Source organism: Calypte anna, chromosome 1 (genome assembly GCF_003957555.1).
Source record: "Calypte anna isolate BGI_N300 chromosome 1, bCalAnn1_v1.p, whole genome shotgun sequence".
Taxonomy (NCBI): domain Eukaryota; kingdom Metazoa; phylum Chordata; class Aves; order Apodiformes; family Trochilidae; genus Calypte; species Calypte anna.
In genome coordinates this window covers 105,889,465-105,901,587 of record NC_044244.1, presented here as the reverse complement: position 1 = coordinate 105,901,587, position 12,123 = coordinate 105,889,465, and the positions used below count along the sequence as shown (strand labels likewise).

At 42.1% G+C, this 12,123-nt stretch overlaps 1 protein-coding gene across 1 annotated transcript in view; it reads left to right on the top strand.

Annotated features, from left to right (window-relative positions):
• The window catches only part of URB1 (URB1 ribosome biogenesis homolog), a 55,418-nt gene that overhangs the window by 37,701 nt on the left and 5,594 nt on the right, over positions 1 to 12,123 (top strand). Inside the window, exons 27-35 of the mRNA XM_030468095.1 lie at positions 814 to 924; positions 1,014 to 1,077; positions 1,949 to 2,120; positions 2,660 to 2,762; positions 7,629 to 7,789; positions 8,146 to 8,257; positions 9,185 to 9,291; positions 9,797 to 9,940; positions 10,669 to 10,778. Coding sequence (XP_030323955.1) covers positions 814 to 924; positions 1,014 to 1,077; positions 1,949 to 2,120; positions 2,660 to 2,762; positions 7,629 to 7,789; positions 8,146 to 8,257; positions 9,185 to 9,291; positions 9,797 to 9,940; positions 10,669 to 10,778 — 1,084 coding nt within the window. The remainder of the gene's footprint in view (positions 1 to 813; positions 925 to 1,013; positions 1,078 to 1,948; positions 2,121 to 2,659; positions 2,763 to 7,628; positions 7,790 to 8,145; positions 8,258 to 9,184; positions 9,292 to 9,796; positions 9,941 to 10,668; positions 10,779 to 12,123) is intronic.

Here is a 12,123-nt window from a genome sequence, read left to right as displayed (position 1 = left end):
TTCTTTATCTCTGCCAACTGAAATACTACCTGACCTGTATCTTTGTTTTAGAATCTGTGTATTTCACATATACTTTGTATTCCTCTAGATCCTAGGGGAAAAAGCCAGTGCCTTTTAAGATACTGGGAGTAAAGAAATGTGGATTTGGGTCTTGAATCTCCTACAGATAACCTATTTACTTTTGAGTAACCTGATCACTTATTTTATCTGTTTCTCAGCTGGTTATAAAATAAAGGTGGCTGATTCTTGTATGCCCCAGGTCAGAGCTCCTGAAGCTTTCTGACTCCTTGGATTCTGCAGTTTTGATATGGGACTGCAGCCAGGGTGTGAACTTAAAAGTCCTTGCTGTAACTTCTTGAGTAGCTTGGGAAGGTTGCTGGGATGTCTGCATTTGCTCTGAGCAACTCAGGCTAACTTAAGGTGCCTTCTTAGGAAATGAGGGAGCTACAGTATGGCAGAATAGGGCATAGCACTTCTTATATATTTAGAGAGTGAATATGTATACCTGGAGAGGTTCTGCAGGATGATATGCCACATTGTGGGCCTTATCTCCCGACAGCATTTGTGTGTCCCAGTTTGGGAATACTGTTTTAACTTCTTCAAAAAAAGTTGTTCTCCTTGAATTAAATTCATCATAATCATCCTTCAGGGTAGTCAGGGAAATGGTTTCTGGTGTTTACAGAGGAAGATCTTGACCTGAAGTGTACTGTGTGTGAACCTATTTAGAGAGGGTGTAAGTGTGTGTGTGTGGTATTTATATACACACTAGTTAACTGAGAGAGCAACAAAGCTAAAGTTGCATGTTTATTTCAGAGGCCTTGGTGGATATACTGCTGACAGTTGTGAAACTCAGCCCTTCTCTGTGTGAGAGCAGTCACCTTGCTGTTTTGCTGGGTGCCTACGGGGCTACACTGAGTGCTGTAGGTAAGTGTGTTAGCCTGGGAAAGGCTTCCTAGTTGATCTGGTTTTCATCTTCATAGGTGACTGACTTTGGGTTTCATGTTGGTTTTCAGATCAGAAGATACTGCTACTGCTTCAGTTATATGAGAAGAATAATCAAAGTCTCATAAATTCCAGGTAGGCTCACCACCTTCCTTTGTTCAACGAGCTACATGCAAAAAAGCAGTCTTGCAATTGGCATTTTGCCAGGGTCTTATTTTTATCTGAGATAAACAGTGAGCAAGGTGGAACCTCGAGGTGACTGTTGCTTTTGCAAACATTTTTGCCAATGTATTTTCTATTCTTAATGTGATTCTCGTAGGTTGCCCAAACCTGGAGTGTCTGTGGGTTGGGCAAGGCACTGTGTCATTTCAGCAGTCCCTCTCTCTCCATACTAGGAGCCCCTTATAGGGATTGCCTCACAGATGAAGGTCAAAGCACGATCTGCTATTGTAGGACTCTTTCCCCTTCCCTGTTCCCTCGAGGTGTAGGATTTCCTACTCAGCACATCCCTTACCCTTGTCAGTGGTCTTGCCCCTGTATGCATGATGGTTGGATCTGTTTCTTTTCTGGAAAGGAGAGGAATATGCCAGTGTAAGAGTGATGTATAGCCTCATGCATTAACACCTACTGTTAGTTTTGGATATTTATTGGGTTTGAGACAGCCTTGTTGGGTTAGGTCTTGATCACTGTCTCTTCATGCAGCTGCTATCATACCTGCTGGAATATATAGCTCAAATGAAAAAGCATTTTTTTCTGGTAAGTTTAGACTTCGATTATTAGCAGGGTAGGAAATAGTTAATGAGACACCCTCAGACTGAATTTGAAAAGCTTTTGGATGGATAAAAAAGGTGTTGCCAGGGAAACAAGTTCTAGTTTCAAGTTCCCACAGGATAGTAAGTATAAGTGATGGCAAAATTTAAATACTGATTTATATCCTCTGTAATTGCTTTTCACTCAGTGCTTAGCAGTTTGTTGACTAATGCCTTTACTTTTAATGATGTTTAAGAATCCTCCTATGGGGTCCAGCTGCTGTTGAACATCACAAGACTTGCAAGAGTCTAGGGAAGTCACTATGGCAGCAGCCAAGCATGGAGGAGATTCTGTGTCTGCTGGATCGAGAAAAGATGATGAAGACAATTCTGTCATTCCCTCAGCATCGCCGCCTTCTGTCACCACAGGTGCCTTGGTCCAGGCTGCTGAATTACCCTTCTTTTGATGTGGAAAAAGAACTTTTCACTTTAGTAGTTTCTGTCATATGTTCTAATACATTCCTATTTGTTTACATCAGGAGAGTAATTTAAATTCAGAGAAGGGCTACAGTTAATTATTTTGAAGCATTTTTCAAATTAATTGCAATATATGGCCCACATCTTGTGGTCAGGTGTGATTATGCAGTATTGCAAAGATTGCTTTGTGTGAGATCAAAATTTGACTTCTACACTGTTGTTGAATTTGACTGTCCAAGGATTACTGAAGATGGCCTCTCTGGTTGTTCATATAGTTTGCTAACATGCTTATGTATCTGTTTGCACTAATTGAGGGAAATAGTTTTAGAACTCTTGATAGTGAAAGCCAGTTTTAAACAGAAGTACCTCTCACCCTGTGTTGCATTGTATTTTGCAAGGTTTAGTATTGGCTGCTTTATAGTGGGAAGAGGTTGAAACCAAGCTGGAAATTTATGTTGTCCTTTAAAAATACTGATTTGGTTTGGTTTTAGGAGGGACAAGAGCCCCTATATAGAGATGAAAGTGTCAGGAGTCTTGATGACTTCTACGATCCTTGTTTTTTGCTTCAGCTCTTCAGTGAACTGACCAGACCAGGTAAAGTGAATATTTCTCTTTGATATTTCATGTTATTTTACTCTACTGTGGGAGATGCATGGCTCCATCTGTAGCTCTAATATTCTCAAAGTAAGAGTTAATACTACAAAGAGATTTGTGTCTGGCTTTGGACAGAAGTAACATACTTCATTTAACCACTTACTACATTGCATTGTAATTTTCAGAATTACTTAAAAGTAACAAGGTGTAATTAACATTAAGATTTTTTTTGTTTTCTTTTTAAAGCACTTTTTCAAATTGTGTTGTGTATGAGGTGAGATTTGACTATTTGGAAATAGAACAACATAGCAGTAGATGGGCATTGCCCCCTGGAGTACTATGTCCAGTTCTGGGGTTCCCAATATAATAAGGACATGGAGTTATTGGAATGAGTCCAGAGGAGGGCCGTGAAGATGATTGGAGAGCCTGAGCACCTCTCCTATGAAGCCAGGCTGAGACAGTTGGGATATTTCAGCCTGGAGAAGAGAAGGCTCCAATGAGACCTTATGGCAGCCTTCCAGTGCTTGAACAGGCTACAGGAAAGCTGGGGAAGGACTTTCGACAAGGGCAAAGTGATAGAGGGGGAGTGGTTTTAAGCTGAAAGAGGGTAGATTTAGGTTAGGTATTAGAAACAAATTATTTTCTGTGAGAGTGATGAGACATGAGAAGTTACGGATGAGACACGGAGAAGTTACAGAGAAGTTATGGATTGAACACTCTCCCAGGGAGTGTTCAAGGATGGGTTGGATGGGGCTTTGAAAAGCCTGGTCTAGTGGAAGGTGTCCCTGCCTGTGCAGGGGCATTTGAACTAGATGATTTTTAATGCCTTCCAAATTCAGATCATTCACAGAATTCTAAGCAGCTTGGAAGAGACAAGACGTAGACGAAGATTTATGTTCTCTTCATTTATAACAAAAATCAGCACAGTGTAATTATAAAATAGCATAACAACAGTCAGTAGAGCACATTCCCTACTGGAAGGTTGTGTCTCGTCCTGGTGAATTTGTAGAGCTGTGTTCTGCATCAGCTGTGGTGTCACAGCAATGCAGTGACTAAAACAGGCATGGGAGGGATGGTACCCTCTGCTGCTTCTGTGTCCCATCTGCAGCTGACAGGCCTGCTCTGTGGCTTTGTTGCTGCATTTTTTTGAGCAGTAGTTGTCTCCTTGCAGCTATGTGCTGAGTGGGAGCTGGGCAGTGGTAGGGCAGGTTGGAGAACGTGCCCTGCAATGCTGGACGAGTTCTCTGGGCATAAACCAGAAGCCACCATTGCTGGGGAAGGGTGAAGTTGTTTCCTGACTGGAGTGAATCTCTGCGGTGGTGCTGATCTCTGTGAGTGACTGGATGCTGTGACTGAACTGACTGGAGGTCTGACCTGTTACAGGTGGTGGTTATACTACAGGGAAACTTCACCCAGCTCACTCTTCAATCAGATAGATATGTGTGAGACCATTCTGTGTCATGAATAGGCCTGTGCTCAGAACTGCTGTTTGATAAGACCTACATGGTTCTTAAAAATTAATTTCTTAGCCTCACTTTTGTTTGGCATGGACCTGCTTTGCATATGCATATCCCTGCTGTACTTCATGGGCACACTCTCTACTTAAAGACCCCTTAAAGATCAAAGTGAGACAATTATTATACAGAATTTCCTAACCAGCTCCCTCTGTATTGTTTATGGTTACCCACTGTGTAGTTACAGCTGGATTTGGCTTTCCACAGCAATATCAGAAGTGATTGCTGGTAACTGTCACTCAGTGAAATCATACATACAGTCCTCCTTTGTTCACCTGTACCCTTACAGTATAGTACCTGCTTTGTCTGTTCTTGGCCTATCCATAGCTATAATTATAAACTGTTCTGTATGTTTTTGACAGCACTTAAAAGAACTGTCTTTCAGTTTACCGAGAGAAAAAAGGTACCAGAACTATTTGGTGGTTTGCAGTAGGAGGGATCTTAGACGATCCAGTTAATGCTGGATCTCTGGGATAGTTATTGATGAAGAGCATGGACAGCCAGTGTGTTTTGAACCTGGGTGCAATAGTTGGAAAAACCCCTGCTGTCATGTACCTGTCATCATTGCTCACCACCTGGAGGCCACCACCTTAACTGTTTGGGTGGACTTGGTGGCTGTTTGTCAGCCTCAGCAGCAGTACAGTCAGCCAGCAAGGAGGACTGCTGCTGTGGGAAGCAGTGGGGATGAGGGAGCTCTTGTGCACATGTTCTTGCAGAGCTGTGTAAGGAGTGGCTGTACTGACACAGGCTGGCTCTAAAACCTGAGAAGGGGAAAAATTGTCCTCATAACTGCTTCATGCTGAGCGAGAGTCTGTGTCCTGGAGAGGCGTTTTTAAAGGGCCCAAGTGATGGACGACTTCGAGTCCCATGGTGCTCCTAAACCATGTCAGCTGCTCTCAGAGTTCCCAGTTCCTCTTTATTTATTTGCTCTTTGTACTGACTGCACAGTGCCTTCTGCACAGTTGTTATATAACTGCTGAGTTTATAAACAGACTTACTGCACAGTGTTTAATGCTCACTGAGTAAAAAGTCTGGAGTTGGGCAAATAACAACTTCTGTCTAACTTTAGCTCTGATAAGCATCTTGTGGAAAGCTTTTCCATCGTGGTTCTCAAGGTACTTTTAAAAAACTGTATGTCAGACACAGAATTTTTTTTTTTTTTAATAATAGCTTGTTATTTTATGTTAGTTGTTGAGCACACTCTTCAAGGTCAGCTGGGTGGAAAATATTTCCACTGCATGCTTTCAGTGCAAAAAAGTTTTCCAAATAAATCTTTCTCTGGCTGGCATGAACTTTACTGCTGAAGTGAGGACCTTGGATTTCAATGTGTGGAACTACCCCATAAAATTACCCATTTTGTCTGTCTAGTTGGTGTACATTAGAATTTGTCAAGATATGCAGTTTGAAGAAGAGCCATGTGGTGGCTTGCTATGAAAGGGCATACAGTGCATATTGATCTGTACTGAAGAGGGATTGTTTTATAGGGCAAGGCTGTATCTGTAAGTGAGGGAGAATTCTTTGCAGATGAGTTTTAGGTCTTCTTTGCACATTCACGTGGGTTTCGACAGAACCATAAAATCACGGAATGGTTTGGGTTGGAAGGGACCTTAATGATCTAGTTCCAACCCCGCGGCATGGACAGGGACACCTCCCACTAGACCAGGTTGCTCAGAAAAGTCCATTTCCCACTGCTTTCCTTGCACCTTTGCATCTTATCTGAACAGTAGGAAGTGCAGAGCTGCTTTGCCACAAGCAGAACGTAGGAAAAAGCATAGATTAGGTGTTTCTCTGGGCTCTGTTTTTCTTTCTCCTACCATGTTGTTGCACACTCACTTTCCCTTTGCCAGTCAGGTACCCAGTGCCTGGAAGAAAGGGTACAGATGTGTATCTGTATGAGCTCCAGTGATGTGAGAGATATCCCATGCTAGCAAGTGAGGGATCTTTTTGCTCATTAAGAGAATGACTAAGGGGTTTTGAATTCTGCCAGTTAAATTTGATGTGCTGTGCTGAGGACCAGTGTTGGGAAGTGTATGGTAATTGCTGGCATTGCAGTAAGCTGTAAAGTCACTCACTGAAAAGATCTATTACTGCAATTGCCCTTGCTTTGGTCATGTAGCAGTGGGCTGGCTGGGGGGCAGTTCTGGGAGGTGAAGACCCTGCTGTTGCCTTGCCCATAACTGGCAAAGCTGGGTAGGAAACTACTAGGCATGAAATTGAAGTAGGAGTTCTGGCATTTGAGGAAAAGCTGAAGTAAACCAGCTGCTGGTGTGGGGACATAAGTATTCTGTGATTTTTACATAAATATATATTTTATTTATATATATATGTATATATATACATTTTAGTTGTGGGTGTGTGGGGAGAAAAATGGTGGACCAAATAGAGGAGGTACTTGTCAGTAGACTGCAGCCTCTTCTTAAATAGGAGTATTTGTTTCTCATAAACTTCCTCTTGACCTTCAGTTTGAATTCCAAGAAACTATGTGAATATTGTTGCTAAACTCAGAACTGCAACATATTTTTTGTTTAGCTGGTAAAATACAACTGAGGTGCCATTGTATTCCATTATTGGTCAATGAAATAGAAATAGCACAGGAGATAGTCTGGAGGTTTTACAACAAGTCATATGGAGCCATCAGGTTCTTGAACACACACAGCCCTTAAATGAGAAACCCTAAGTCCTGGTGGCAAAACACTATGGGAGATAAATGCAAATTCAAGCGTGTGTTTTCTGTTTGGCTGGTTACTGTTAGTGACTTTGTGCCAAAAGGGCATAGGGTTACAGTTCAGTACTTTGTTTGGAACATATCTTACCAGCAGAATCACTCATGCCTGCATGGCAGGCAGCAACTGATGTTGCTAATGGCTTATTTATTATTCTCCTGTCTGTTCTATTAGAGAAGCTCTTTAGTGCAGCCAGGCTTTTCTCTGGCTCTGCTGATCATTCTTTAAGGCACAGACTTGTCAGGTGCCCAGAAACTGTTTTGAGGAGGAGATTTTACTTCTTCTTTGTGCTTAGCTTATCTGAAACAGTGAGATACTTGGCGTCTTTACAAAATTTACACCTGACTTTGCATGGTCTAGCAGGCAGAATCATCTCACATAAATGAAATTAACCACATTCATTTTAGCTCAGGTAAAGAACTCCTGTTCAGAGTGATTTGCAGGATGCCTTTGTTAGCTGAAGGAGCCTTCAACATGCACTGAAGTGATTGCTTGTATGGGTAGATCTAGAAATTACTGTTTATGGTGAGGAGTTTTGTTAAGGGTTATAGTGCTGTTATATACCCTATGCCATGTCAGTATAATACACTGGGTGTTTTTCTTTCATTTTTTCCCCTCTTCCCACACAGAGTGTGTAGTGGCATGTCACAAGTTTGTTGAAGTCAATGCCCTGGGTCTCACAGTAGCTGCCCTTAGCAGCTATGATTCCAACATGAGAGCAGCTGCCTATTTTGTCCTGGCTTCCTTTCGTTCCCACCTGGAAGGAGCTCGCTTCCGAGAGAAGAGCCAGGTGAGACTGAGCTCAGTTGGTAGTTGACCATTTAGGTGTTTTAGACCATGGACATTTATGGGAGAGTCACTGCATTGCTCACCCATTTACATGCATGTGGTGAGGGAGCTAAAAGAAGCTTTTTATCCTCTTATTCCAGTGTTTCTCCACTGTGGCTTTGTGTTTCTTCCTGCTATAATCAATGGGCAGTGTTTTATTTGGATTTTATTTGGGGGAGTGGAAATCCTGATTGGATTGGTATTTGATTTCTGGCCTTTGAACCATCCTAAAAACCTCAGGTATTCATGCTCTCCTACTGTATTTTTTTGGGTTATGTTATGGTTCAAGCTTTTCTTTCCTGTGCTCTTGTGCTGCAGTTGCTGTATCTCTTGGAAGCTGTGCAAAATGGAATCAGGCATCCGAACCTCCGGTTTACCTTCTCTCTGACCCTCTATGTTGCTCGTGTGGCACAGCAGATTTTGAAGCCAGGTACTGTAACCCACTGTCCAAGTTGAACTCCCAGGGTGGGTCACTTTGCATGGAATAATGTCCTCAACTGTTTCTGGAAGGTGAAATAGCCATGACACTGCTAGGAGCCATGAAGTGTTCTTTCCTATGTTTCAAAGAAAAACTTCCAATGCATGTGTACTGGAAAAGTGGGAAGTGCCATTTTGATTTGTGTAGAAATCAGTCTGATCCATTAGGGATGAAGCCACTACCTCTGTGTAATTTTAGGGTGGAGGTGGGCAGAGGACTGGATGAGTGAAACTAGCTGTATGTGCAGGTCCTGTTCAGCAGGTCAGAGTACATTGGCCTGTGTGTCCTTTTGTCCTTAGACACTGAATCTCGACTATAAGTCTGTTTCAAAGGAGAATCATAGCACTGAGGGGTAGTTCAAGTTGGAAGGGACCTTGTGAGGTGTCTAGCTAACCCCAGTGCCCAGAGCAGGGCCAGCTCTGAGGGCTGACCACTTTGCACAGAAAACCTCCAGACATTTAGACTGATCTTCAGAGCTGCTAAGGAGGTAGAATGTACAGTTGCCCTCTGGCCAGCTTATTCCGCTCCTCATGAGGGACTTAATCTGGTCTGTATGTTAAAAATCGTGATTTTCTTATGTGAAGTGTTAGGTCTGAAATGTCCATTTTGTCACGTTTGTTAATGCTGGTTTTGCTAAGTTACAGACATTTTGAATGTTATCTTCTCACTCGCCCTTGTGTGCATTCTGAGCTTTTCATTTTGAGGAAGAAAAGTGGAGGGACAGCCAGGCTTGGAGCAGAGGGCCTCTTCACCAAAATTAGTGTTCTGTTCTGACAGCTAGCTGAAACACTGGAAAATACAGGTTCCAGTTATTTTTCTGCGTGGTTGTGTATTATGAACATTGTCCTCCTCCACAATAATGATTGTTTCTCTTCACAGAGGAGCACATGTATATAAAGGTAAACAGATTCCTTCTGTCACATCAGTATTTGGACCTGAGGAAAGTACCAGCATTTTTCCAGCTTTTCTACAGTTTTGATTTTGAGGTATTGTAAAAATCTCATCTTAAGTATCCATTAATTCTTCAGCAAATGATACAAAAAAACGCCAGAATAACACATAATGAAATGACTTGTGCTGTGTGTGCTATGTAAGCACAACAAGCAGAATGTTCTGCCCTAGCTATCATAGAATCATAGAATTGGCTGGGTTGGAAGGGACCTCATAGATCATTGAGTCCAACCCTTGAACCACCATTGTGGTGGTTAATCTTACATTCATGTTTGAGTTTAGAATATTAACACTGAATTCAACTGAGGTATTTTAGAAGCAGCAACTTTTAAAGTTCCATTATCAGTGCATATTTGGGCTGCAGAGTAGCTGTTCCTGATGGATGTTATTGATTAAATTTGATAGGGACGAAAACTGACAATTCCAACAAAAGCTGATAAACATTGTCCTGGCCCTCCCAGTTAACCAGGCTTTTTGTGCTCTTATAAGCAGGTGTTATTTTCAAATGTCTGATTGTGGTATTTTTCTTATGGCTTCTAGTACAAAAAAGAACGTGAGTGGATGCTCAGATTTCTTGGAGAAGGGCTGCGTGACAAACATTGCTATGAGCTTTATGACTATCAGAGGATTTTCCAGGTCATCCTTTCCTTTTTCAGCAGTCCTTTGTGTGATGAGGGGTCCCAGGTAAGAACTAAAAATAAACAAATAAACAGAACCACCCCAAAAAACCCAAACCCACAAAAGTATGCATGGTTTGGACATTTTAAACAAATACAAAGCTGAAATGAAAATCCCTTCCTTATTTGGTTTGTGTGTGTGTGGAGGGGGAAGTAATTACTTATGACTAAATCAGAGTCACATCCTTGTCCACTGAAATTGGAACAGGTTGCTGCCATCACAGAACCTTACTAAGTTTCATTAAGTGGTGGTCTGGCTCTAGTCATATTTCTCCTGTTTTGTGGAAAATATTGCAACTGCTGCAGTTTTGCTCCTATGGGCAGGGTCTTTGCTTTCTTAGGTCACCTTATTCCCTAATCAGCATGTTACCTGTACAGTGCCTCAGCAGAATGAAAACTCACACAGCAGAAGCTCTAGTGTTCATAGGTATCCACCCTGTGAAATCCATCCTGTTAAAATTATCTCAGGTATCAAAATCTTAGACAAAAAAAGAAATTGTCTTGCTGCCTTTAGATTGCTTTTTTAAGAGTGGTGTCTGTGTGTATGAACCCTTTGAAAGAGAATGTCTTTTCTTCCCTGGGTGAACATGAGGTGTTGTAAAATGTTTTAACTTTAAGTTGCTGAGATCCCAGGTACCATTCACGTTGCTCCTTATTCTTCTGAAAGTTTGGTAATTATTAGATCCTAACTATATTTTAATTTTGTGCAATAACAAATTGTATTTTCTGTTTCAGAGTCGTATTCTGGAGATACTACAAAATGCTGCCCATGTTACCAGAGCTGCCTATGAGCTGATACAAGATCACAGCCTCCTTACCTGGATACTGCACATCTTAGAGAAAAGGTAACTAGGGAAAGACTGGTGAGATGGGAACAATTTTATTGTCCACAGTAGAACCATTCAACTAAGTATGAAAGCAAGGGCTGCAGATACAGAGATGGCTTGGTGGTGGTTGTGTTATTTGGCACCTAGGGCCTTACTGTCAGAACTTGCCAACTCTGGAGCATTCTCTTGTGTTTCCAAAACTGAAATGAAGATGCTTTCAAATTGTAGAAGAAGGGATGATGGAGGGGCTGGGGGGCTTCATGTTTTTGCTAACTCTTGAAAAACTTGGAAAACAAAAGGGCACCTTATTTTAATCTATGTAACTCTTTTATTTCAAATACTCACAATTCACATCCTGTCACATCACCTCCTACACAGTAATTGGCACAACAATGAAGTTGAGCTCTCTCTAGCATTTCTCCTTCTGCTCCTTCCTTCTCCCCTTGTCTGTCTGTCATATACATGCACACATGGGCACAGACACACAAAAAAATCTCTTTTGCATAGATTTCTCTGGGAGGTTCCTGCTGTATTTCAGAATTGTCTCTAGTGTGATTGGACTGAGAGAGTTCCAAATACTGCTCTCCTCTCATGCACCTCCCTTGAGTATAATTTGGTACATTTGGAAGTGAAAAAGCCTGGATTTGGCCTCGGGCACCCAGTACTTAATTTGTGATTGTACTTTTGAGAAGTATTCTTCTTGCACCCCCTGTACAAAACTGAGATTGCTTCCACCCCCTTCCCGCCACCCTTAGAATAACGAAGATAAATATAGTGCCTGATACTGTGCTGTAAGTGTTGCTGTTATTACTGAAAGTCTTAGGAACATAAGGAACAAAACTTATCTTGAACAGGAACTGCTCTAAAAGAGATGGTGGCAGTGGTTGCAATGCAACAGAATACTTGGCAGAGCTCTGTGATTAAAGGTGCAAGTGAGAAACCAGGGGCTGTAGTACCTTACTGTTTGTCCAGCTGCAGCATGGCAAGAGGAGGACAGGATGTTCGAGAGGGACAGGGTTTTATTTGACAGAGTACAACAAAGTGCTGCCAATGTGATTAAGGGACTGGAACACCTGGCTTATGAAGGAAGGCTGAGAGACCTGGGTCTTTTCAGTCTGGAGAGGAGAAGGCTGAGAGGGGATCCAGTTAATGTGTGTAAATGCATGAGGGCTGGGCATCAAGAAGGAAGGGACAACCTCTTCTCAGTTGTGTCCTGTGATAGGATGAGGGGCAGTGGATTCAAGAGAGAGCACAGGAAGTTCCACCTCAACATGAGGAAATATTTCTTTACTGTAAGGGTTACAGAGCCCTGGAACAGTCTCCCCACGGAGGTTGTGGAGGCTCCTTCTCTGGAGACTTTCAA